General features: G+C 40.9%; 2 protein-coding genes across 2 annotated transcripts in view; one reads left to right on the forward strand and one right to left on the reverse strand.

The window, feature by feature from the left end:
* Positions 1-19,660, reverse strand: part of cd276 (CD276 molecule) — a 73,193-nt gene extending 53,533 nt beyond the window's left edge. The window contains exons 1-3 of the mRNA XM_079466323.1: positions 19,405-19,660; positions 15,378-15,502; positions 499-846 (exon numbers count right to left, since the gene is read on the reverse strand). Coding sequence (XP_079322449.1) covers positions 499-846; positions 15,378-15,423 — 394 coding nt within the window. The 5' untranslated portion in view covers positions 15,424-15,502; positions 19,405-19,660. The remainder of the gene's footprint in view (positions 1-498; positions 847-15,377; positions 15,503-19,404) is intronic.
* Positions 19,661-20,315: 655 nt separating this feature from the next.
* ubl7b (ubiquitin-like 7b (bone marrow stromal cell-derived)) lies at positions 20,316-27,876 on the forward strand. Its single transcript, XM_079465202.1, has 11 exons — positions 20,316-20,698; positions 20,963-21,140; positions 21,219-21,338; positions 21,443-21,525; positions 21,644-21,728; positions 21,809-21,866; positions 21,949-22,082; positions 22,471-22,520; positions 26,758-26,934; positions 27,036-27,143; positions 27,259-27,876. Exons 2-11 carry the CDS (start codon positions 20,966-20,968, stop codon positions 27,397-27,399), a joined length of 1,131 nt encoding a protein of 376 aa, XP_079321328.1. The 5' UTR covers positions 20,316-20,698; positions 20,963-20,965; the 3' UTR covers positions 27,400-27,876.
* The last annotated feature ends 55 nt before the right edge of the window (positions 27,877-27,931 follow it).

Raw genomic sequence — 27,931 nt, forward strand, 5'->3', positions numbered from 1 at the left:
ACGCTCATTATTGGGCCTTTGCAAAAGCACTAAGTATTTTACAACCAACATTTGAGACGTGCATAGATATCAATCATACAAGACGCCTCCAATATCCATAAGTGATGTCCATAATAACATACATTACTACAAAATCATATACATACAAAAGGCATAATAGAGATAACATATAAGCCTGGAGCATCGCAAGCAATGATATATCAGTTTTCAGATATTCAAATATTGATATCTTATATATCTACTGTATTGTATTGTATGTTGCTACAGTAGATTTTTTTGTAAAACTGCTTTGAACACAGGAAGCTGCTTTAAGAAAATGTACTTTACAAATACAAATGACTTGATTATCTTGTATTGAAACAAGAACGTTCCTTTAGGCCAACAGCTCATAAAATCTAATAAATACAAATTAAAATTCTACCATTTGCAGTCACTTTTTCTGCGACATCTATATTGGCTGTGTTTTGTGTACTGTTTCTCTGTTTCTCGTCCTCTTACCTGCTACTTGCATTAGCAGGGCGTCGCTGTTGTACGTCTGAACCCTGACAAAACAGGAATAGCTCCCCTCATCCACAACCCGCACCTTCTTCAGCAGGAGCGACGTGTTTCCCACCATCATTTGATCTGGGTACAGACTTGTGCGGTTGGCGAATCTCTCATCTTGGTCGGTCAGCTGATCCTGGCTATTCCAGTAACTGTGCACGTTGCGCTTGTTGTCCGATAGCTGCCAGAACACACTCAGGTCGGACAGGTTAAAGTTTGTGACCCCTGAGAAAGAGCAGTTGAGAATTGTGTCCATCCCATATAGAGCCACCACAGGGGATTCTGGGACGTGGACATTCAGAGCTGCAGAAGGAAGATAGAGAGGGAGAAAAGTACTTTATTAAAGAGGTTATGGGATGAGGAATTATATGATCCATTTGCACAGTTGACAAGCCCTTCAAGACTTTGAAACACAAATAGACTAATATTGACACAATTATGTTTTGTCGTAGTGATGGAGTATCAAAGAGTCTTTGTGATAAATAAACATAAACATCACATCCATGTGATAATGAATTTGCTAATTTGTCTGTCAGCTCTCCATCTAAACCAACAGAAGGACGTTACATCCAAACAGAGGAGCAGAAGAGACTTGAGAGAACTAGTAAGTGATATATAAGTGTGAAGCTTCTGAATGTTTGATGAATTCAATTCACAATATAAAATTTATATAATTTAGTTGTTCTGTGAGATAAAGTTAGATTGACAGCAGTATATTCTTCAATTAGTTGTTTTCATGGTTTTTATTGAAAAAAAGTTGAAATTTGTTACATACATCCATTACATTACAAATACATACAAACATTCTCTACCAGCAATATAAACACAAAAACTAAATCCCGACTGAGGTGGTCATAAATTCTTTCATCTTAAATCTTAAACCTTGTTTGGAAAACAGATAGCCCGCCCCTGTCCCCAACTCACCATTGATTAAACTAACATTGCTATCCCCATCCTTTATCAGTAAAGTACTGTAATGCAAAGCTTACACTTGTCGTGACATTCAAATGATGTGGAGACACGTGGCTGTTTGTTATGACATTGCGCCACTTGTCTTCTTGTCTCGTGCTTTGGCCCCGCCCCCTTGTTTCCCCATCATTGTCCCATTAGTGTTTATTCCCTTCACCTGCCTGTCACCCTCCCTTTGTAATCATCCCTCGTTAGTGTTCCCTTTATGAAGCCCCAGTTCCCTCTGTCCGGTGCTGGTTTGTTTGGTGCCTATACCATCCAGTGTGTGTAAAGCCCTGTGAGGGCACTTGTCCCAGGTCGAGTTGGCGCTTGCATGCCTTTTTGTTATCCTTTGAACTTCCTCTGTTTTTGTTTCTTCCCTGCGGAAGGTGTTTGTTTAAGTCTTGTTTTTGTGAGCATTTTTCCCCATTGTGGCTTTTTGTTATAATAAAGCTTTCTGTTCACTCCGCTCTGTCTGCGCCTAGGTTCTGCCTGTAATTCATACAGCGCAAAAAAGGAGAGTGTAAGAATAGACATCTGTCCTCACATTGGCACCTTTTTGGCCCTTTAGTCATCAAAAGAGCCAAAGGCCCCTGACAACAGGTCCCAAACGTGAATCCAAGAGTCTAAAAATAATACCGAAAGCACTCCTTGCATCCCAAATGTTTAATATTATAAATTGGCGCTACTTAACTGATATTTATTTCAACCCCTCAAATCACAGGATACATGGCATACTCTGGTATTACGTTTGTAAAAGCATGTTTAAAGTGTGCCAGCCAGGAAGAGAGCGCTGTGGGACGGTTGTGCGAGGAGCGGTTGACGTCATGGAAACCTGAACTCTTCAGGAATGCGTCTGTCCTCAGTGAGCTGCTTACACAATCATTCATGATGCTCAAATCAACCTCAATCTGCTTCCACACAGGGGACAGTAAAAGTTTGTGTGTGTGTTTGTTTGTGCAAGATGACATACTAACATGCTAAAAACACTGCACCTTCAGGGCTGTTCTATTCATTCTTTCACCCAATTAAATGAATGCTGATTGAGAGTGATTTAGTTATAAGGTATATACACAATCTGTCTGTGTTTCTTTTTTTAGTTCAATTTCACATTCAAATTCACCCAATAATGAAAATTCTGTCATCATCTACTCAATCTCTTGTCGTTACCATCCTGTATGACTTTCCTTCGACTGTGGAACACAAAAGAATATATTTTGACGAATGTTGTTGACCGAACCACGGCGGTAGCCTAACAATTGGGTTGCATCGGTTTCGTGTCTACACAAATGGGTTCAGGCGCTGTTCTTGAAATATCTTCTTTTGTGTTCTGCGAGGAAAATATTCATACAGGTTGGAAATGACAAGAGGGTGAATAAATGATGACAACATTTTAATTTTTGGGTGAACTATACCTTTAACTGATGTACACAGTGCTGAAAATAGTTGAGATTCACTGGGGGACTCAGTAAATCTCTAGACTCTAATATTTAAAATGTTGATACAACGGATACAAAAATGGCACTCTGTATTAAATGTGCATAGAGTTTAGAGACTATAACATGTATAAAAGATAACATGTATATTTTAAAATAAAACTCTGTCCCCCCCCTTGAAATTCATTACTTGGACTCCGTCCCCCCTGAGGCCCCCCATTTTCCAGCCCTGGCTTTACGTGAAAATATACTGTATTTTGGCATTGACCAAAACATAATCTAAATGGAAAAATAATGAACCCTGCTTAAAATATCATTTAATTTAAACCAAAGCCAGTGATTAAAAATAGTCAAGCATTAGTCAATATTACTTATGGTCACTGATATACCGTGCACAATAGTCTTTTCTATGTAAAACACTACCAACATTTCTATTTCTTCCTGGCCTGACCTTTAAAAATGTCTTTACATTTACATTTTTAGGACCGCGTTTATGGACTACTTGCCAAACACACTGAATTTCTAAAGCTTTACTTAATGTACTTAATGTACACTGATGTATATAAACTATTATATTATATATTTTCTGCAGCTGACCGAGGTATGAAAACAATTAAAAGATTAAAATATGCACCACAGCAGAAACAGCAGCTGAATACATAGAATGTCTAGTTCAATAGCTGCTAACTAAAGGACTGAAAGACCATTGAAAAGAGCTCCAAATCCTAATTCAAACACTTTAAATGTGAATCTGCCCCATGTCTGCGGTGAATGCCAGGATTAGGAATTATGGAAGGGTGCTGGAACATTCTAAATACCAGAGATGATTGATCTGGTAAAAGCGTTTCCTTTTAGCAGGAACAGGACAATATTGGGGAGAGAGAGACATTAGGTGTGTGTCGGAATACTGCAGAGCGGGGTGAAATAAGGTGGGATAATATGAATTTACATCCAGCACTTCGTGTAAATGGCGCTGGGCAACATTTGAACTGCTGAGAGAGAGAGAAATATATGCAAGAAAAATCGTAAAACAGGAGTACATGTGCCATCAGAATCAAATAAAGTCATTAAGACACTTATTAATGCTGGCACACATCCCTATGCTGTTTATTTACATGTCCTATTTTCCTTTTTGTCGTTTCCTCTACCCCACACTCCCTCGACACTCAGCGAGCGCTTTGTTGCTCAGAGAAAGACTTCACTGTGTCTTTCTAAATTGCTCTTCATGCCCATCCAACGACACCCTCTTCCCAGCCTCTCTCTCTCTCCCTTCAGTCGCTCTTTTGATTGCATTTCTCACACGCTAAAGCCTTGAACACAAACGTGTATAGAGACACGTCACACATTCAAATCAGCGGAGCAGAACGTTTTCCCTTCAGTCTGCCACCCCTCTGAACCGAAGCATTACTCGGGAGATTCAGGGGCACTGCTCCCGCTCCACGCGCCGGTCCTGAAGATCACAGACCTTTCACTAGACCAGCTATTGAATAAAAACGTAACAGAGCTTTCAAGGTGAAGCAGCAGAGAGATAAAAAGAGAGGGAGAAAGAGATCAACGCCGGCAATCGAGAGCAGTTAAACTGCCGTAGACCTCGCTCAGAAGAAAGACCTGCTGGGGAAGTCTATCCCCGAAGTAAAGTTTAATTCCTCAGAGGTTGCACTTCTGAAGATTTGAAGGAAGAGTTCACCCGATAATGAACATTCTGTCAATAGTTACGCAAACCTATCTGTTCGAAAACCAGTATGGCTTTCTTTCTATTTTATTTATTTATCATTCAGATTTTTATGGTGAAATAAAGCTGCTCCAAAACAGCACTGAAAAGCGAAATAAAAACAAATGAAGCAGCTTAAACATAAATAATACAAAGCTATAAAACATGCAAATAAGTTGAGACGTTCATATCTTTAACTTCTTTAAATGGCAATTTGATCAGATGAGGAGACGTGAGTTTAAATGGATTCTGAAAAAAAAAACATTAAAGTTCTTAAGCCAAAGTCTCCATTTGCTGTAATCTTATTGTAGACTACATAAAGCAATTTTGATATTAAAAATATCTCATTTGAAATTGTGTCTGAATACAACTGGCTGTGCATCCCCATGAGAAATGAGTAAACTGCTATACTCTGAATCCAAATGCACTACCTTATAGTCTTGGAGAATATTACATTTAAATTAACTTTAGATGTAGTCTAGACATCCTAAATACTATACAAATGTAATATTTCAATTACACAAAGTTGAACAATATTCAAGGGAGATTCAGCTTCACTTTATCAGTCTGTGGTGTCTCTGTGTTTGCGGATCTGATCAGAAGTGAGTATATGTTATAGGTGACAGACTGAGCTATATCAGACACACTCAATAATGCTGCTCCGTTGCTCTCTTTTCTTTTTTCACAATCCCTCCATTTTTCAGCATCACTGACACCCTTCTCCATCTCTCCTTGTCACAGACAGAAGCCCTTAAAACTGGCCATGGTTGCCACTTTCTTAATACTGTTACTAATGTAAAACCAAAATGGCATTTTATTTCAACACAGTAATATATTTTCAGAATCCTTTTTTTAGGTCGTCATGAAAAACAATCGACAGCAATTTATGTCACATATTTCCGTAAGGAACAGGATATTAACCAGAAAGAGTCGCAAAATAATTGCTTCAGAACACAGACAGGTTGTTTTAAATAACCGAAGCATATGGTGTGGTTACGGCATCTACCAGCAAGCGCTAGTGGGGCCATGCCAACCATCCAAACTTAAACCAAGACATTTCACAAGCACAGAAAGTCATAGCGTTTTCATAAGAGAAATGTGCTAGATATGTACACAGGTTATAACATAATAAGAAATGTGCATTGAAAATGTAAATGGAGCCAATTTTGACTTCAGATTTAGATAACCTTCTTAATACAGCCATAATAGGATAAGATGCTTTAAGCGGAGCTTGCCCGTACATTTTTCCTTTTTCAATCCTTCATTCTCTCCTGTTTTCACCCCGTCATCTATCTCTCTTCCTCCACACGTATATCTCTCATTCAGTCTGTCCGAGTTTCAATACCTCACAGCTCGCTATCTGTCTTTCATAACACGAGCTGTAAAGGTTCAATGTGCTCTGTTCAATAACAGAGGGTCCTGCCTCTCTTCTGCTAATACAACAAACTCTTCAGACCAATATCAGCCCTGCCCTATCTCAAAGGCCAATAAGCACACACATACAAAAGAGAACCCACAACACATGCACACACTTACAAACAGACAAAGCTTCGAATAACATCGCTCAATATCATTGAAAAACACAGTGCTCAATATCTACCTGCGGAGAGACATGCAGGTTCATTTTAAAGAGCTCGATAAGAGACTGGAGGTTTATCAGACCACCATCAGTTCAGCTCTGAACTCCACGGCTCAAATTATTCACACACATTCACACAGAACGGCCTCCGACGTGAGACTTTTTCTGACATGCGTAGCACACATATACAATTTAAAGGTTTATGTTCTGCTAAGATTCCTAAAGGCACCAGAAAACTCAATGCATGATACAGCAACAGAAATGAATGAGGTTTGTGATGTTCAAAATATCAGAGAGCCGGCACTCGTGAGACATTATCACCCCCTAGTGGCGGGACGGAAAACGATACCAGTAAAGCAATAAAATAATAAATAATGTCCAAATTAGGTTTTTACATAAAGTGAAGTGAATTCGTTTAATGCTTCGCTTGGACATAATATGTAAACATCATTAAAATTAGACGTGTCAAATGAAAACAATTGAAAGTTAAGCTTTAGTTAAAAGATATTTTCCAAAAGCTGCAATATTTGAGGTACTAATATTTAAAGGAGTCTATAGCACAAACCAGCTCTGAGGTGACAAAATCATACTTTCTGATGATTGTACATAATTGTAAATACTGTGAATTTGAAGGTGCACACTTGTTAAATTGTATGGGGTTTGTACAGCACTAAGACCAGTATGCCAGTAGCGAACCGTGACGTTTGAGCCTTTGGCCTTCTGCGCAAGCACACCAGTTATCACCAAAATAACACGCAAGTCAAATACAAATCATTATTACACATATGCATTATGATCGGCTTGACGCATGTATTTGCTCTTCAACAGAATAATGGACATGACAGACACTGCCTGCCGGTCTGAAAAACCAATAAAACCAACACAGAATAACGTACACAATGCCAGTTTAGAAAGCGACACCTCACGAGAACCTGTGCTTCACTAGCAGACAGTAAACAGAAAGTCACCGGCGAATAAATCATTGAAATAAATCTTATATTAAACTGTTAACGTTACAGTGAACTAAACGTATGGAACTGACCGCCGTAAATTTACCATTTATCTGATAAAATGTCACTGTTATGCAGAATAACAGCAAATATGCATGCACGTCAAAATCGATCATCTGAAATAAAGCTGACGTTAAGCAACATAAACAAATATGCACATCAGCAATGAATTGAGCCACGGCGGCCTTATAAATCATACATAACTTAGAATTTGATGATCAAATTACTTGATAACAAAGTCTGTCTCCTGTTGTTTTGAACAACGTTTATGAGCATTTCTCATTTTCTTCTGAGACTTGATAACAAAGTTCATCCACATGCTGTTTTGAATGACGTTTTCAGCATTTCTTTGTCTTTTGCAGTGCGTGTGCTTCTTTCGCTTTACGACATTGGTGGTGAACAACCCCAAAAAGTTAAAGCAAAAAACTAAGCACGCTCATTTTAGAAAAATTATATGATTGGACAGTTTTACTGTCAGTCAAAATGTATATCTTCCCATGATTTATTGTACTGTCAGCCGGCGGTATGCTACTAGAAGGTGCCCCAACCCCGTTTAGGCAAACGTTCGACTTCTTGCAGCATGCGCAGGCTGCACACACAGCGTATGACATCGCAGAACTGCGACTGCTCCGTGATCTTGAATTACTCTCGTGAGACTTGGAAATCTCACGTGGATAGGCCGCATCGATCCAGTAGGTCATATATTCTGTACATATCTAACATATCTAGACTTTTATTGAAAAGCGTATTTTAAAGTTTAGGTCATCACAGAGGGTTCGCTTCTGCCATAGACACCCAGAGACAACATACAGACACATGACTCTACGCCATAAAGCTTTAAAACAGAGAATAACCCTCAAACATGAACTCTGAGGGCTTTAAATCTCTGTTGGATTTTCAATTCTCACTGTCACCGGCGTACAAAAGAAGTAATTTGCAAGAGCACGTATCAGTCTCTGAAGGAGAGATAGAGGGTTACCTCTGTGATTCTCCATGACTTTACCATCACAATGCATCATGGGTAACACCAGACCACACATTCATACATAAGTGCACTGACAGAGGAGATCTAATCATATCTTTCTCGCTCTCTCTCTCTCTCACACTCTCTCGCTCTTTCCGGTTGCCCTTTTTGTTCTCGCACTTCTCTCCCCTTTACACATTGTGTATGTGAGAGATTGATTTCCATTTCTATGAGATTTATGGTCACGATATGTCAGTTCATTGTCAAAACATAATAACATTTCTCTGTGTCACATGCCCGCACTATTCCATCTTTCTCTCGAAACTTCCTTTTCCTCTTTCTGTCTACGTCTGAGATTAAGTTCTGTTTGAAAGCGCTTTATTGGACAGATAGGATGATATTGTCAAAACATAATGACATTCACTGTGTAAATATCATTTCAGAAATATCCATCTCTCTCCCTCCTGGTGTAAATAGGCTGACGTAGATGAAGCTGTGATGGCTGAAAAACTGAAAGACATGTATGTGTATAAACGGTTTCATCAGGCGTACGCGCCTGGCCCGAAGTTTGTCTGACTTCTGTTTGTCTGGCTTGTGGCTTATAATAAAACTATTTGTATTTTAATATGTATTTATATTAAAATTTTATTGTCTAATAATTGTTATAAAAATAAACAATTTGTTGAATTTTATTAAATATACTTTTTCTAAATGAACAATTTGGGTCGTGTAACTTTGTGGCATTTAGGTTTAGTCAAGTATCTACTGGTAACCCCAAATAATACCGGCTAGACATACTTTTAACTTGCTAGCTAATGTCATTTGCTTGTTGTGTCTTTATCCTGCTATCAGAAATAATCTACAGGGACTCTATTCTTTGTGGATGTGTACTGGAGTGGTGTATTACAAAAGCGCGCATGCGCAGTAACGTTTGATTATGTTGTTGCCTTAAAACTGTCAATAAAAATAGATATACAAAAGATAACGTTATTGTTAGTGTACATATTCAGATCAAAAGTAACAGATAGAAAATGGGGGAGAAAATAAATTGCCTTCAATGTATTTTTTTAATCTTTTTTCTGTTTTAGCGTAGTCACTAACCAGACAGTTTGAGTAATAGCAGCACAATGCAAGTACTGCAAAAACCAGAGAGATGTTAACCCACCCAACCTGCATACAACAAAAAGCCTGAAATAAAGGCAACAGAATATTATCTCATGAAAAATGGTGTCAATACTATAAGCAGCGAACCGTGCTTTGATACTTTCTTTGTTACTAGTGAAGCAAGGTTATGAACTGTTGGTGTTATCTGACAAACTAAACCCTTTAGAGATGCACAGGATGAAGGATGGTCTTCATTTCAGGTTGGATAATCTGGGTGAAGGGCTGATGATCCTGTCTGGAGCCTTAAATTATCAAAGAGAAATTCCATGGATGCGGGCGTGTATCTGTATTCTTTCAGCCTCTGCTGGGGATAGTACATCATGTCCTTGCAAAGACAACAGCCTTAGGGAAAACACAACCCGAGGGCCTTAAATTACTGCTGCCTGCTTGTGAAACTCTCAGTTGACAAGAAATACAACTAAACATGAACTGTGTTTGCGGTCTGAATAGTGGTTGACTGGTGATGTCATGATAGGGTGAGTAATGATGGCTGATGCTTATTCTGTACATAATGCAAATAAACATGCTTGCATATGAAAATGAGACAATGGGAGATGGGAACGGGGGGAGCCAGACAGAAATCACAGAGAAAGAGAGATAACATGAGAAAGCATCAGCTCATCCAGTTTACTCTCTCTTTCCCACTGTGAAACTGCAATCTCGACACATTGAGTACATCAGTTCTTGTGTCGACTCCCACTGGACTACATCTAAAATCTGCTGATATAATCAGCAGCCACATGCTGGGTAATGCGCTTGGTTTTAATAACCATCAAGCCTTTGGGGCGGTTGATGTTTTTACCCCCAAACATCCACAATTGGAGGAGACCCTGTTGTGAACATGCAAGAGCCTGTAAAATCTCCCCCACAAACTTTTGTTGTCGCTCAGGGTTGTGGTCTTTTCTCCCATTTTTAAAAGGACGGCATAAACGCGACTGCTGCAATAATCCCCAAAGTGAAAAAATCTTCCCTCTCAACTAGGGATGGGTACCGAAGTCTCTCTCAAGCAGTCATGCTTGGGCCTGGAGTCGCGGCTCCGCACTGCAAGTCTCCATGCGCGCGTCTTTCAAAACAGATGAGACATGCGTGCAAACTATAACTATTCGTTTGTGTCTAATTTCAATTGGATTAAATGATGTGACGACACATTTTCTACTCGTTAATGTAATAATAAAGAAATCAGCCCAAACAATAGGCCTATTTGATAACATTGAGAGCTGAATAATTTGTCGCTTTACTTGCATTGATAGGATAAACATAAACATCTACCGGACCGATAAGTACCGGACCGATAAACAGTATGGATAAGAGTAGTAATACTGTCAAAATCTTAACGATACCCATCCCTACTCTCAACACATTCGATCTTGAGAAAGTTAAGGAGGGAAAAAGAGCTTGAAAAGGTGTGTCAAGGAGAGAAAGAAAAAATGAGAGGGTAATGTACACGCATGGACACCCAACTACAACGTCTCCTCTCTTCAGTGCATGTGACATAATTTGCCTCATTTGTGACTCACGCTTGAGAATTGTAACCTGACAGATGCTAGAAGTCAATTTACATTCTCAAATGAAATTATTTACCCTCAGTTGCTGCAGCAATGTGGGGTTAATCCAGCATAACCCTGGGTTAAATGCATTGCTAAACTCCTTTCAAAAAGTGTGAAACATTACCTGAAGGCTAGACCTTCACTCGTGACTTTAAAAAATGTTCAGCCAGGGTTAAGTGTAGTGTGAAAACCTCTTTGGTCAGTTTAAAACAATAGGAATAGATTAAGCATTAAAGGTCCATTGTTTTTCTTTTAAAGTAATGCAATTTAATATGCATAACTCTGTCTTCAGAGTTGTATAAAGACTTTACATAATGAAGCGTTATGTTTTTATTATCTTAGAATGAGCTTTTTCTATCTACATACACCACGGGTCCCCTTACATGGAATTCGCCATGTTGTTTCTATGGTAGCCCTAAACGGACAAACTGCTCTACAGAGCACATTTCGTAAATACGTGATCTCCTTCAGCAAAGGAGCAAAAACATGATGACATTTTAGCCATCTGTCAGCCACCGTAGTGCTTCGAAAAGGAAGGGTGAAGGGTGGAGTCCGCTTTTGGTTGCAATGCGCAACCTCGCCACTAGATGTCGCTTAATTTCGTACACTAGACTTTTAAAGGGATACTTCACCCAAAAATGAACATTCTGTCATCATTTACTCACCTTCAAGTTGTTTCAAATTGTTCTGATGAACACAGAGAAAGATATTGGAAAGGATGCTTGTAACAGTTCTTGGCCACAATTGAGGAAAAAATACAATGGTAGTCAAAAGCACCCCAGATCTGTTTGCTGTCCTACATTCTTGAAAATGGCTTCTTCTGTGTTCAACACACCAAAAATAATGATTAAGTATTTTTTCCTAATATGTCATGGGTCAATGGGTGTTGAGATCTGTTTGGTTATACGCATTATTCCAAATATCTTTCTCTGTGTTCATCAGAACAATTTGGAACAACTCAAAGGTGAGTAAATGATGACAGAGTTTTCATTTTTGGGTGAATTTTAAGTGGACACTGCATGCACAATGTGCAATGTGACCTATTCTATATCGAGGACAAAACAGAGGGCTATAAAAACAGGGCCAAAACTGTTGCCTAAATTCAGTTCACCACACCCCAACATTGGTTTTATCCACACATGATCACATGCCAAAACAGGACTTTCCACAATAACATCTGAGTCAGGGTGAAAAACGTCTCGGATACGTCTGTAACCTGATGGAGGGAACGAGACGTTGTGAGAGACTGACTGGGGTTTGATCTTGAGAACCTACCTTCTCCGAGATAATTAATTATAAAACGCCAATAAGCTTGGCGAATGGCACGCGCACGCCAGTCTCCGCCCCGTACATACGGGTATAAAGGAAGATGGCGGCGGTCATTCACTTACCCTTTGTACTGAGGAACCTGAGAGGACACTCCCGTTCACTGCAGTGATTTGGTGCAGCGTTGTCGCATGAAGTCAGACGTAACCGAGACGCTCCCCTTCAGTCGGTCTCTCGACGTTGTGAGAGACTGACTGGGGATCTATCTTAAACGCCACAGCGCTTGCACCGACATCACAACCTCTAGCGGAGCGACCCTGACTAGGCTAGCGAGTCACAAGAGTGCTACCGCGAGATGTAATCTTCCAGTCACATAGTATTGGTCATACTGAGAAGCCTGTACTGACGGCCTCACGGACAGTGGCGTACGCTGTCCGGAGCCGAACACTGGGGAAACACTGCTCTCCTCTTAGAAGAGTGTGTTACGGAGGCCACATCCTACCCGGAAAGGAGGTTACATGTGGAGACACTAACATGGTCTCACCGGCGGGGAGAACAACATGCGCAAAAAAGGTGTCAGCCCGAGTAGGGGGACAAATCCAGGTGGGATTACCACCGGCGGGGAGGTCACAGATTCACCAATCTATTGTGCATAGTCTCACCTGAGGAGGGGAGAAGGTGCTTTCGCAGGCGTATGCCCAAACCAGGAGCCCAACCTAAACGTTTGGCGTTAAGGACATGGGCTGCAACTGGTTCCACGTGGAGATTGTAAAACCTCGAAGGTACTGGGCGTAGCCCAACCCACAGTTCTATAATGTCTGCCAGAGAGGCGCCCTGTGCCAGTGCCCACAAGTGGAGTGGGCTCTCACTGCGAGCGGGCACGGCGATCCTGAGATTGGTACCCAGTGCGCCACCTCTGTTTGGAGACAGCCTTCCCCGGGTGCTGTCTCCCAGAACAGACAAAGAGCTGCTCAGAGCTTCTGAGGCTCCGTGTGCGGTCCAGACCGAGGCGCAGCGCGCGTACTGGACACAACACCTTAAAGGTTGGGTCTTCTTCCCCGGAGGGGAGCGCCTGCAGGTTCACCACCTGGTCCCGGAAGGGAGTAGTGGGAAGCTTGGGCACGTAGCCAGGACAGGATCTCAGGACGACGTGAGAATTACCGAGCCCCTTGGGACACAGAGAATGCCTGTAGGTCCCCCACCCCCTTGATGGAAGTGAGCGCCACCAAGAGTGCAGTTCTCATCAACAACTGAGGAAGATTGGCAACTCTTAGGGGCTCACCAGGGCCGTACCAAGGCCCTGTAGGACCACATTAGGGTCCCAAGAGGGTACGGAGCACAGTCAAGGTGGATACACCCTTCTCGTGCTCCTGAGGAAACTGGTGACCAGGTCGTGCTGACGGAGCTACTTACCTACGGGTCAGCACTGATCCGATCGGGCAACTCTGCGGGTTCTTCTCCCGGGGAGAACACCAGGACGAAAAAGAGGTTGGAAAGGCCGGGATCGGGCCCAGTAAAATCTCCCCCTGGTTTGTCCCGTCAGGGCCGCTTAGAGAACCTCTTGGCGGGCTGCTGACGGGTAACAGATGCCCTCTTCCGCGGGGGTCTACGTCTCTGGTGGGTCGTCCTCTGGGCGGTTCCTGGAACCGGAGGGCCGCCGCGGGAGGGCAGGGTTGCTGAGAACCAGGCTGCGCCCGAGACCATGCCGACCTGTTGGCGGGGACGTTGCGACGTGGCAGGATCTGTTCGATCGCCTCAGTCTGCTTCCAGACCGCGGAGAACTGCCGTCCTCCACGGTATCACCAAGCAGCCCTGCTTGCGAGATGGGCGCAACCAGAAGGCGGGCCTTCTGGGCGCTGCTCATCTGTGCAAGACTAAGCCACAGATGCCTCTCTTGGACCACCATTGTGGACATCGACCGACCCAGGGCACGTGCCGAGGCCTTCGTCGCTTGTAGCGCGAGGTCTGTGGCAATACGCAGTTTACTCATACGAGTTGGGTCGGACTTCCCGCCTTCCAAATCCTTCAGGACTTTCGCCTGAAGAACTTGGAGGACCGCCATGGCGTGGAGAGTGGAGGCGGCTCGTCCAGCAGCACTGCAAGCCTTCAACACGAGTGTCGAAGAGAGCTTACATGCTCTGGAAGCCCATTCGCCAAGCCCATTGGCGTTTTATAATTAATTATCTCGGAGAAGGTAGGTTCTCAAGATCAAACCCCAGTCAGTCTCTCACAATGTCGAGAGACCGACTGAAGGGGAACTCTCTTTTTCTCTCATTTTATCTCCAGGTTTGCGAGACTATGGGGAATAGCCTCCCAATTTACAGATTAGAGTTCGAAATTTTTCCAATTATTCTCCTGACCTTCTCCATTTTATCACAGTTGTAAATTAAACGTATTCTGTGTGTGTTTTATAAGGTCTAGAAAGGGGCCGTTTTAAATTTTTTACACGCAGAGAAACAGATATTAACTCCTTATAGGACGCCTTAATCTAAATTCATTTCTATTATAGTCATGCAAGAACCCTTTATGCCGCTAATTTAACAAAGACAGTGTATTGTAGGAAACTAAAACTTTCCAGTGAGAACATCTATGATGTCATGTCAATTTCACTGACGTATTTACATGTACATGTAACCTACATGTGAGGAGTTTGGTTCCAAACTGAGATAACTCTTTTTTTTTAATATTTTTTTTAATAGTGCATTCCAATATAAATCCAACTGCAGATATTTTGTTTAGATTTTAGCAACAATAACTAAAATAATATATAGAAAACACAATAAAACACAAAAAAAACATGATTCCTTATATCTCATTTTGGAACAAAACTCTTCATGTATATAGATATTTTTATTTTTCATTTAATATTACATTTATTAATCGAATATTTTAAATATCAATAATGTTATTTTCATTCTTCGTGCATATTTGTGTAAGGTATATTTTCTACCTTATATTTCTGGTCAAATGACAGGCAAATTAGTTAACACTGAAAATGATGTGCATTTAAATGCGGTGTAATTTTCCAAGGTTTTGCACTCCTACCTCATTTGTTTATTTCTATCTGTATTTGTTTGTTCTGGAAGGATTATCAGGAGTATGGGGCCACCTGTCAGTGTGAATTGAACGTGTAACTGTTTGTGCGGTTCCAGTTTACAGGTTGTGATCTTTGGCTAATCAGCATGAAGGCTAGAGAACACATCACCTACCGAGAGAGTTCACAGCCAGCAGAGAACACCACAGGAGGGCTAACATGGTGTGGGTGAGATGAGCACGTGTGCGATCCGACAAAGTGTGCGAGGGTAACAGCGGGGTAGATTCTTCAATCACGGCACTGCGGGGAAAAACCGAAAGAGACTGATTAACCTGGAGATGAGTGACGGAGAGAGAAAAAGTGTGTTTCATGTGTGTTTAGAATGTTAAATGAAAGATTTGAACTAAAAACAAACCACCAATGGCCCTGAAATTCAAAGGCAGATTAAATATATCAGTATGAAAAATATAAATCACTGACCAGCATGGGTTGTGTTTTGAATGTCAGGCCCAACATGGTGCACAGGCGCATCCCCACAAGGTATTTTAAGTATTCTTCAACTTAAAGAAATAGTTCATCCAAAATGAAAATTCTCTCATAATTTACTCTCCAACATAATAAAAAGTTTTTTCCATATTTTACAAAATCCATCATTTAATGGATGGATCCTTACTTAATGGCTTTTCTTACATATATAATTACATTTTAAAGATATTCGTTAAGCATTTTGGTCATAACTATTCTGTTGGTTGTATTTTGTTCAAACGTTTGTGTAGTGTTAAAAATGAAACAGAGTTCTTCTGGACCAGCGTTGAACCAGCGCTATTTTGACGTCATCCAAAGTGGTCTATAGGTCTCATAATGTTAAAGCTCCAAAAAGCACGTCTTCTGAAGCGAAATGATAAATGTGTGTGAGATACAATTCATGTTTAGATTTATTTTACTTTTATTTAGCAAAACTGAAACCAAAGCAAGCATTAAAGTATACATTCAGATAAAGCATCACATGATGATTTCAAATCTCATTGCTTCTCGAATGTCTCACGACAAATATTTATAAAATTTTTCTTGATGAGATGTCACGAGAACCAATAAAAAAATTAGAAATGATCAGTGTGTGTCAACATATCTGACAGATGTTTTCATATAGGTTTTTTGTCTTCAGCGGAAGAAAGGAAGTCATATAAAGTGCATTGGGAATGATATGAGGGCGACTAATCTAGAAAATTTTCATTTTTGGCCAAAGATTTCCTTAAATCTGACCTTTGGCTCACATTGGAATTTCATTGGTCCAAGCAGCTTCATCAAAAGCTCACCAGAGTCAGGCTTGTTTTAGGACACAAGATGTAAACACCGGTCTAGAGGCACTTCCGGGTTCATTTCTATTTGAAACATAATTAAATCTCGAACTGACAGTTCACCCCAAAATATCAAATCTGTCATTAATTATGTCATGTCAAACCTGTATGACTTTCTTTCTTCCGCAAAACATAAAAGAAGATATTTTGAAGAATGTTGTTAACTGGCCCCATTCACTTGTATTATAGTTCTGTGTTGAACTAGGTCATCTCAAGCGGTCTAAACCACTTCACAGACTGTTCGTCTTGCCCGAAAAGAGGGGACTTTCACATATGGCTGAAAAAAGCACCGGCATTCATTTCTGTTCCTCTCTGGACTTTTCTGTGTGAGTGGTTTGGCTAACTCACTGAGAATTTTCCTTTGCTTTGGCGAGACGGCGCTGCCGCCTCATACTCCTGCTCTGCGTGCAGAAACACAGATCTGAATATAAAAAAGAAGGACGAACATTCATCCTTTTCTAATGCACTCAATAAACCAATAAATAACATTCACATACCTACTGAAACGCAAAAGACTGCGGCTCATTTTGTTGGCTCACCAGGATGTCCCTATGTCACATTTTGGCCTTTTGTCATTCAGGTGCATCCTGCCAATCCTGGTCAAAATTTCTTTGCGCATTTCCTCTTTTTCTCTCTGTTTTAGAAAAAGTATAAACCCTAAAAAGGTTTGGTGTGTAATTTCTTCGCCACATCCAAAATCCGATTGGAAAAAACTTGTTTCCCAACCACCACTTCTCCATTTTTTATTGGTTGGCCAAACAGTCTCGCCCAACGTTCATGTTATGGGTTGAGCCAGTATTGCTATGATTGCTATGACAGACAAAAACAGCTGAATCTACTCCCACTGTCTGTTCTGTCAACCCATACGTCCTCCCTTCCCGGACTATGCTTTAAAAAAAGTGGTCAAGGACTAAGCTTATGTGCCACAATAACACAACAAGCATATTTCCTTAAACATTTAGGGGGATTTCTAGCCCTATATTTTTAAATGACTGTCTACATCAACAGACGAATCAAGGAACCCATCAGGATGTCAATAAGTAGGTCATATAAATAGGAAAGTGTGACTAAACTCTTCGCAGTAGATCATTTTAGCTCACTGTGTAATATGAGTCAGAGGCTGTGTCAGCCCAGCAATGGTCATAATATCAAACCACTTTCAGCGCCCTAACCCTTCACTCAGCAAAAAACATGCCGCCCGCAAGCATGGCTATTAGCCCACTCTCTAGCTTTCCAACAGCAGCCGCAAACTGGCAACAAATCAAATCAATACCAATAAGAAGAGGGAAATCAAAACACATTTTATTTGACAGACATAAACAGCTAAATAAAAAGCTTTTCATTGCGTCTTTTCATTGTGTGAAACAAAGTAGAAGAAAAATAGTCAGGCTTGGCAAAATGCTTTTGATTCTTCTCACATCCAATAGATCAATCCGGACACTTCTATTGTGTTTGTATGAACTCAAAACACTCTGAGGTCTAAAAAGCACTTAAGGCTTCAAATCTTTTTCAAACTTCTTTCTACACTTTCTCAGTTCTTCTCATTCTCTATTCTTTCATACCTTCTTCTGGAATCGGAGAGTTTTTGTTGGCCAGGGCAGTCATCTTCACTGTATTGCTATTACAATAGAAGCTCCAGACCGAATGACCGACTCTAAGTCTGCTACGTTTGTACACAATATTTTATTTTGGACTCAAACAATTAACCGCTCAATCTGTTGAACACCCAAATATGAACATTCTGTCATCATTTACTAACCCTCAAGTTTCCCTACTATGGCAGCGAATGGGGGATGAGATCTATTTGGTTACTGACATTCTTCCAAATATCTTCCTTTGTGTTTAGCAGAACAAAATATGTATACAGGTTTGGATTGGAACAACTTGAGAGTGAGTATATGATGACGGACATTTTTGGGTAAAATGTATCCCTTTAATTAAGTTGTATATGTAATTAAAACAACCCACAGACACACGCAAGTGCTTTATCGACAGACCGAGCCCAGTTTGAAACCCTCTGTTGGGGAGGTTGGGGGTACAAAAAGAAAGTTCAGGTGTTGGTGGAGTTCAAAGAGCACATTAGTTTATTATTGGTGTGAAAACACACAGTCTCCAAGTTTAAGAGTTTGTCTAGACCCTGTCTAATTAAACTTCCCGACATGACCTAATGCGTTACAGATGTAATGTTATAATAGTTTTTATAGGTTTTAATAGGTTCTTATAGGTTTTAATTATTAATGTATTCATTTATTTATTTGTTTGTGGTGGAAGAATAAAGGTGGGAGTTAATATGGGAGAGCACTAATCCAGACCCTCTGTTCAAGTCATCAGGTTAAAGCAGGGGTGTGGTGCCTTGGGGCAGTGGTGACAAAGCACACTTTAAACAAAACAGCATACCCACTTGAAATAACATGACTTATTTGGGGATTTTGTGAAACCATAACTTTAACTAGTAACTTATTTTTATAAATCATCTTTTAAATCCCTGTGCAAACATTCGTAAGGTATGCCCATTATTATATATGTGGCAGAGAGATGTAGATGTTATCAACACTTTGTTTCATTCATTCATGTCTTCGATATATTGTTTCACTGTATGCTGCCTGGCATCCCACAAAAATCTCCAACAAAGGGAAGAACAGACTCGATGTTTGCCTACAGTCTAGTTTAAATAGACCTGCGAGCATTTTTCTCTTTGTAAAACCTGTAGCAGTTTAGAAACACGGCGGTGGTTCATTGATTCATTTTGCGTGTCTGTTTCCACACAACTAAACCATTCGGACAATAAACCGGATCTTCATTTCTATCAAACTCATTTCAAAAGACACGTTTTAATGAACTTACCATTCCAGCAATGAGAAGTTAGACTAAAGACAAAGAACCGGCCATCCAGCAGCGGAGAAAGGACTATCAGATCCGGGAAGAAACGCGAGAAACTTTATATTCTGTCATTCCGCCACCTCGTCTGTATATGTGAAGATGTGGCGTTTGTTTGTAAAGGTGAATGATAAAACCGTTATGTTAAAATGGTCGGATAGTGAAACCACTCCTAGATCATTCTTGCGATCTGTCCAGTCTGATGACGTCACACCAGCGGTTCTGCTGCTGGAGTTATTAACCATTTAGTGAACCAAACCGCAGCTTTCACATCACAACGTCCACAACACTAGTTACATCCAGAGAAAATATGAAAACAAATGGTTGTACGCATGCGTATGAAGAGTTTGGTTCCAAAAGGAGATAATTAAAACAATTTTTGGTTTTTTATTATGTTACATTGTTTTTATTGTTTTATTGTGTTGTCTGTGTCTTTTGAGTTATGGCTTTACATCAATTGGACTGCACAATATAAAAACATGATTTCTGAGTTCATTTTGGAACCAAACTCTTCATATTATTATATGCAAACTATTCTGTTATTGTCTTTCTTTCTTTCTTTCCATCTATATTTCTATCTTTCTTTGCAACCCATCTTTTGTTACTCATATTTCTTATTTCTTGATGTACTTCACTGAAGCTACTACAGGCCACATCACACACCTGACAAATAAAGCAATCAGTGCCACGGATGGCCACTGGGAGGAGTCGGCTAACGTATTTAAACCACAGTCTATAGTTTAAACGCTGTCGTACAATTTAATACAGTAGATCCGTCACAGCATTTAACAAAATACACTAAGCGAACAAACACATGAATAAATGTGCAGAAAAACATGTCAATTACGTCGTAAATGCAATTTTGCGATACTTCACCCAGACATACAAATGCGCACCCTTCTAGTATGATGTATGTTTTCCATTTTATTTATAAACATAATCAAACATATATTTTATATACACGCAGGGCTAATTTATTAAAACGTTTTAAGTAAGACATTATCGAGTCGCATTATCGAGTCGCATCTCGAGAGCACAACTAAGATCACGACTTTTAAAATGACACAAAACACGCATAACTTATTTTTAAATATAAAACCATTTCGTACACATTCCTTACATTATATTTTACGACGTACACATAAAAACAACGTTTTCTCTATCCACTTTACGGAAGAACGACTCTTGTGTGACGTCACATCCGGCCCCGGTTGTTGACAAAGCGCTGTCTCACTGGTTGCGATCCCATCACATTAAACCGGTGAGTTATTTGTTTAAGTGTCTCATATTAAATGTCATCGTCATAAGAATACATATATTGTGTCTGAGATCAATGATCGCTTTGTATATCCCGAAATAGCTAACTTACAGTAAACATTCAAATGGTATGTTATGATCCTCTATGTGCAGGATTTAACGTTGAACTGAAAGTGAGAGCAAAACTACGACAGTTCGGTCGATAGCCACATCCGTGCCTGTCCTTAAATCACCCAAAACAAGCTTTTCTTTCTTTACTCTCTTTTAGGAAATGGAGAGTTTAGCATGGCATCTCTCCCTGAAACCTTGTGACAAACCAAAGTCGGTGTTCCAGTTTCCAGACACTGAACCTGGAGACGTCCATCCAAGCAAATACCTGGTGTCAACACTCAAACAGCTGATCTCAGCACAGTTACCAGACTCACTGCCTGACCCTGAGCTCATAGGTTTGTACAGCACCATCAGTCCCCAGGAACACTATTGTTTATCTACATCACATCACTATCTGTTTCCAACTGTTGCAGAGTTTGTGCATTGTGGCTGCCTGCTCAAAGATGAACTTCCGTTAGACTTCTACGGCATAAAGTGTGGATCAACATTACATATAATAAAAAAGATGTGGCCGGAACCTGAGGTCAAGCCTGGTATGTTTGGGGAGCTGAACTTATCTTGACCACAAGACTTGGTTTATGGTTTGCAAAGGGAAAAATCTGGTGTGAATTGAAATATTTCTCCTGATCTCATGAAGAGCCAGTGAGCAGATCTGCGGCTGCGAGGGAATTCAGGATGCTGCAGGCAGCGTTGCACTCGAATGCAGCGTACAGAGATGCGGTACAGTAGTCTCACCCTCATGTCATACCGAAGCCGCAGTATTTATTTCTGTAGAGCAGAAAATGACATGTTAAGCAATTTAAGATAATGCAGTTAAATTACGGCCATTTTATTTTAGGTGTTTAAGATGCTTAGAAACAAGGAGTCTTTGGACCAGATTATAGTGGCCTCGCCGGGACTCAGTTCAGACCCTGTTGCATTAGGTGAGTTTACATAACAAATATCAGAAGATCCGACCCCTGGAAGATGAGAAATGCGTTCTCATCAGTTCATTTCTTCACAGGTGTGCTTCAGGATAAAGATCTGTTTGTACAGTTTACAGACCCAAACCTTCTGGACAGGTAAATCAAAATGTTTCTTGCGACAGAAGTAACTTGTGAGTTGTAAGTGTATACTTTAACCTTGATTTTTATGGACTCGCAGGTTAATCAGTTCTCACCCGGCATTGGTCAATGCTATCATCTTGGTCCTGCGATCTGTCACAAGCAGCATCTCCAGCCAACCCAGCGCCAGCTCATCCCGTAATGTTACAGCCAGTTCATACAGTGAAATGCCAGGTACACCCAACAAACATATTTCATAGTATTTGATTCGATATTTTCCAGAAAGACCCACCGAGGTGACTTGAAATGCACAGCTTTGTTTCTCTAAGCCATGCCAAGAAATGACAAGAAAAGCCTAAAGAAAAACAAGTTAAAGATCTGTTAAGAGTAAAAAAAATTCATGAGCAGCACAGTAGAGAGTTTTTACTAGATTCTGGTTAATTCTGTGTCAGATATAAGGGGTTTAATTCTTAGATGAACAATAATGACTTTCATGTCCTATTTAAAGAGAAAATGCAAATACGTACATTTTTTTGATTATATGCACTTATGCAAGTATCTAATATGAAAGTGAAGTGATATGATGGTATAATAAAGGTTTTGTGTCTTGATCATGTGACAGGAGGTTTTCTCTTTGAGGGAATGTCTGATGATGAGGAAGACTTCCAGTCTGTAAGTCTGACTAATGTTAAATCCACCTAACAGTTTGTTAAAATCCTAATACCATAATTTTATCTGGTTGATTATTAATCAGTTTGTTGTGTAGATTTTGAGTGATCGTATTGATTCAAAAGTGGCTATTAAACTATAAAAAACTGAGTTTTCTAAATAGCACAGTACATTTTAAATGTCCTTTTTATAGTTTTCTTTATAAACTGTATATTAAAGGGATAGTTCACCCAAAATTAAATATTTCTTCAAATATTTCTACCCTCAGATTGTTTCAAACCTGTTTACATTTCTCTGTTCTGTTGAACACAAAAAATGATATTTGGAAGAATGTTAGCAATTTTCAGTTCTGGGATATCATCAACTACCATAGTAGAAAAAAATACTGAAAATGTATTTTTTCTGTTGATCACAGATAAAACATATTTTAAAGAATTTGGGAAAACAAACAGTTCTGGGGCACAGTTCTTCCTACTATGGCAGTCATTGATGTCCCAGAACTGGGGGTTTCATGGATAACCATGGTTCTACGACTGAGTGGAGGACCACCAGAGGGGTATCCAAGCATACCTATTGGAGTCTTTCATTGGTGCTCGTGTCTTTGCAGAGTATATATATCAAAGTCACCATAACAACACACAGGCGGACTGCCTATAAAAGCCTGTCCTCTGGCAATTCTCGTCTACCCGAGTGACCAGAAGTCTGGCGGTCCTCCACTCAGTCGTAGAACCATGGTTACCCATGTAACCCCCATGATACTTCCTATCATTCCGGACCGCCCGAGCGGTATCCAAGCATACCTAGTGAATGCTGCATATCAAAGCTGTCACAAGGGTTTTACTTCCAACAAGTATATTCACAAAAGATTAAAGGGATCATTTGTATTTTATATTATAATATTTCACAAGTATCACATAAAACAGACACTGCTGTGTGTACTCAGAGTCAGGCCCCCAATGCAAACACTGCAAGCTGACTGACAAGGCATGCAATTCTTCAACACGCCGTGCAGTAGCTACAGCTATCTAAGTTAAAGCCACTTAATAGCTGCAAAAGATAATTGCTCAAACGGTGAACAAGAGAGACTACTCAAAACAAAATTCAGATCCCATTGTGGAATAACAGCCTTGCGGCTAGGTCGAAGACGACTAGTACCTCTGAGAAACGTTTTGATTAAGTGATGCACTCCTATTGATGTGCCCTCAACAGGTCCTCTGTTCCCTGCCAATGCTGCCACATACACTTTAATTGAAGAGAAAGACAGACCTTTCTCCAAGAGGCTCTGAAGAAAGTCCAGGATGTCACTTATAGTGCAAACATAAGGTTCCATTTTTCGTTTTCCGCACCACTGAGAAAAACCCCTAAATGTATCTGCATATGCCTGACGTGTAGAAGGTGCATGTGCATTCAGTAGTGTGTGTTTCACTCCTTGTGAACGTTCCAGTAAGCCTGGGTTGCCCCTAACGGCCATACCCATAACGGCAACAACATCCCCTCCATCTGGGATAACAAATCTTGCCATATCGGTAGTGGGCACGGCCTGCCTGTCACTAGAAGTAACAATAGGTGAAACCGTGGCCTGTTGGGCCAGAATGGAGCTTTTGGATTCGTCGCAATTTCATTCATAGTAATGGGGGGGTGTAAATGCATACAAGCAAAATTTTTGCCAGTTGTGAGCCAAAGCATCCTGGGCTAGTGCCTCCGGCTTGTCCTTGTTCGAACACCACATTTGTTTGTCTGTCTGTCTGTCTGTCTGCAAATAAGTCCACCTCTGCCATGCCTTAGGTGTACCAAATTGACTGAATCACTTCTCTGTGAATCTGCCAGTTCCATGGTGTGGGACTGGCTTGCGATAGCGAGTCTGCAATCTGATTGTAACGACCGGAAAGATATATAGCTTTTGATATCGCCTGTGTGCCAATGTTAACAGGCTCTGAGATCTTGTTCCTCCCTGACGGTTGAGGTAAAAAACCAATGTGGTATTGTCTGGCCTTACTAGGATGTTGAAAATATAGCAGTGCTAACCACACTGCCTTCATTTAGAGGACGTTGATATGCTGAGACATTCTCTGCCACACGCCTCTCACTTTCTGATTCCCCACACAGCTCCCCAGGCTTGCAGGGATGCATCTGTTGTTAGAACCTCTCTCTTTACAGGAAGAACTCCCAAGTGCACACCTTTGGGGAGAAAATCTTTGTGTGCTACAGAGTGTGAGCACATGCTGGAGTCACAGCCACCAAAACATGGTTTTGAGTTATGGCTGATAGGTGTCTGTAATTTAGCCAGCATTGAAATGGCCTGTGGTGTAACATTCCCAGACGTACTACAGGTGTTGCTGCCACCAACATACCTGCCAGTTGCAGAAAATCTGCATATGCGCCTCCAAATTCGAAACTTTGCTACTGTCTTTGTCATTGCCTGAGACCTGACCTCTGTCAAATTAGCTAGGATGGCGCACAAATTGAGCCTCATTCCATTGAACTGGACAGTCTGGGACGGAATCAGAAGACTCTTCTTGTAATTTACCTTCAAACCAAGTGTGTCTATGTGCATTTGCAACGACATTGTCTGCTCTCACAGCTAATGCTCAGACTGGTAGAACATCTGCTATCCGAAGCATGTGAAAAGGTAGATGCTTCAGAAAGACATTGAGGTCCCTCAAATCTAAAATGGGTTGAATACCCCCATCCTTTTTTGGAATCAGGAAATACCTGGAGAAAAATTTGTTTAGCTGGTCTGGGCCATGCACAATTTCTATGGCCTGTTCCTGTCTTTGGTTCCGCACCAACGTAGAGCGGACCCCTGTATTCGTGGGTGGTCGATGGTGAAACTGCAGTTTGTACCCTGTTGACAGGTTGTCCAACAGCCATCCGTCTGATGTCATTGCTTCCCAGCATCTTCCCAGCAGGAACGATGCTGACGGGGCCCAGCAGTGGTAGAGGGATGGGCCTTAGATGTGACATTGCGCCTTGGAGCATCAAACCGGGGAAGTGGTCTGAACTGTTGTGGTGGTACCTGCATTCTACCTTGCACAAGTCCAGTACTACGCTGCTGATGGGTATAAAAAGCCTCTGTGTGAATATTGAGTTTGGAGCAGTGCGTCTAAATATATTTTGCTACCTTAAAAACGTGTTTCAAATGCCTTGAGATGTCTATCTAGCACCTCCTGGGCCTGTGCACCAAACACCTTTCCTGGAACAAGTGGAAGTTGGCGCAAAATATTCTTACCAGATTCTGGCAATGGAGTCTGAGCTAACCACACCTGTTTTCTCAGCTGTGTCAGAAGACCCAAGGAATGGCTTGAAATATTTCATCTGCCATACTAGAAAGCATGCGTGTAACCTTATCAGGTTGCATAGTCAATGCACTCTTAAAGCCAAATGACAAATCCTTAATAAAGTCACCACACTGTGGAACACATAATTCATTTTCCTGACTAGAAGCCCGACAAAACAGGTTGGAAACCTGAGTCTCAACGCAGAGGGCACCTTGTTTTCTTAGTAGGTGGATCAACTTCCACCATCCTTCTTTTAGCTACCTGCTTGGAAGGTTTTGAGCCAGTTGGGGGTAGGGAACCATCCTTCCTACGCGCAAGGCGAGCTTAGCGAACTGCTAATGGCATTACACTTCAGTTTAGGACAAGGATCTGAAAGGGCTTGCTTAAGATGTCCCAAACAGGATAGACAACGGTCGTGACCATCATCCATCTCCATATGTGAAGTGCACAGCGTGCAGCTCGTCATCAAGGCTTCAATAAAGCAGTCATTTAATTACCTTCCAGGCGTTCAAATCGCGCAAAAAACAATAACGCGGCATACTCGCCAACGAGCGTCTCAAGTTTATTTATAGATCACAAACGCTGTAACTTCTCGCTGGTTCCGCAAAGAAGAGAACAGGAAATAGAACGGACTTGACATGGATGGGCTTTTACCGGTGGTCCGCCTGTGCATCATGGTCAAAGGGTGACAACTTTGAAAAATATACTCGGCAAAGATACGAGCACCAAGGAAAGACTCCACTAGGTATGCTTGGATACCGCTATGGCGGTCCGGAATGAAAAGAAGTAGAACTGCAAATTCTTCCAAATATATTTTTCTGTGTCATCAGAACAAATTATTTTATACAGGTATGAAATTACATAAGTGTGAGTAAATAAAGTCAGAACTTAAAGTTTTGGGTGAACTATCCCTTTAATATACTGTTTTCAGTTATGAATTTTGTACATCTTCCTTAATTCAGGGAAGCAGAGCTGGCTCATCTAGACACCATAGGTCATCTACAGGGTCCCGACCGATGACACTGGGTCACAATGGAGCCATGGGACCCCGTCCCATCACCCAGAGCGAGCTGGCATCGGCATTGGCTTTAGCAAGCACACCAGAGAGCAGTGGAATCCCACCCACATTTGGTGCTCAGGTGACACACTCTCAAACACACACGCCTGTTAATCATTGTGTCTCAATAAGACCATAAAGGTCAGATCAATATAAAATAAAAATTTGTTATGCATTATGTAGGAAATGTCCTCCACTGGGCCGTCACCGTCAGGGCCTCCCGTCACAAGCAATCTGCTTAGTCAGGCACTGCAGCAAGCTCTACAGGCCTCTGGCGTGAGCTCACTACAGGTGACCTGCAAAGAAACACACAGGCCTATCATCATATCAGTAAATTGATTTGCAATGCATTTATCGAGTATATGTTTCCTCAACAAAAATGTGTTTCCTGCCGGTTGTGTTGTAGGGGCGCTGGCAGTCTCAGATGCAACAGTTGAGGGATATGGGGATCCAGGATGAGCAACTTGCCATGCGTGCATTAGCAGCCACAAATGGAGATCTACAGGCAGCTCTGGAGCTCATATTTGCTGGTGGAGGCGGAGTCTAGTTTGAGAACGTTTGGACTGAGCCTTGAAAAACTGTAGAAGGACCAAGGCCAGCAGTCGACTGTTAAACATTTACTGTTGCCTTACACAGAGGGCTGCCTTGTTTTTTACTCTTTCTCAAATAAACTCTAGATTCAATGATTAAACCTTTCTCAGTTGTGAAATATTTCAAGGATTATTTATTTTTTTGCGTTGAGGTAGATAATAGAATTGTCAGGGGGTTACTTGTAATTCTAGCAGTTAAACACAGGGTGGCGGTATGCGACCACTTAATGGAATTGAAATTGGGCATTATGTGATATATTTGTTGCTTGCGCCTAAAACTTTGGTTACATTTATCTGAAAAACTGCCAAACAAATTCAAAAAGTTACAATTAGTACACAGACAAAGTCTATTATTTAAAACTTATATTAAATCAAAATGTTTCTTTAAAATTTGAGTTTAATAGAAATTTAAAATAAAACCGTATCCCCCACACATACTCTCAACATTTAGTGTGATTAACACGCACAACCCCTGTCATGCATGTACAT

This window comes from Barbatula barbatula (genome assembly GCF_947034865.1).
Source record: "Barbatula barbatula genome assembly, chromosome: 10".
Classification (NCBI taxonomy): Eukaryota; Metazoa; Chordata; class Actinopteri; order Cypriniformes; family Nemacheilidae; genus Barbatula; species Barbatula barbatula.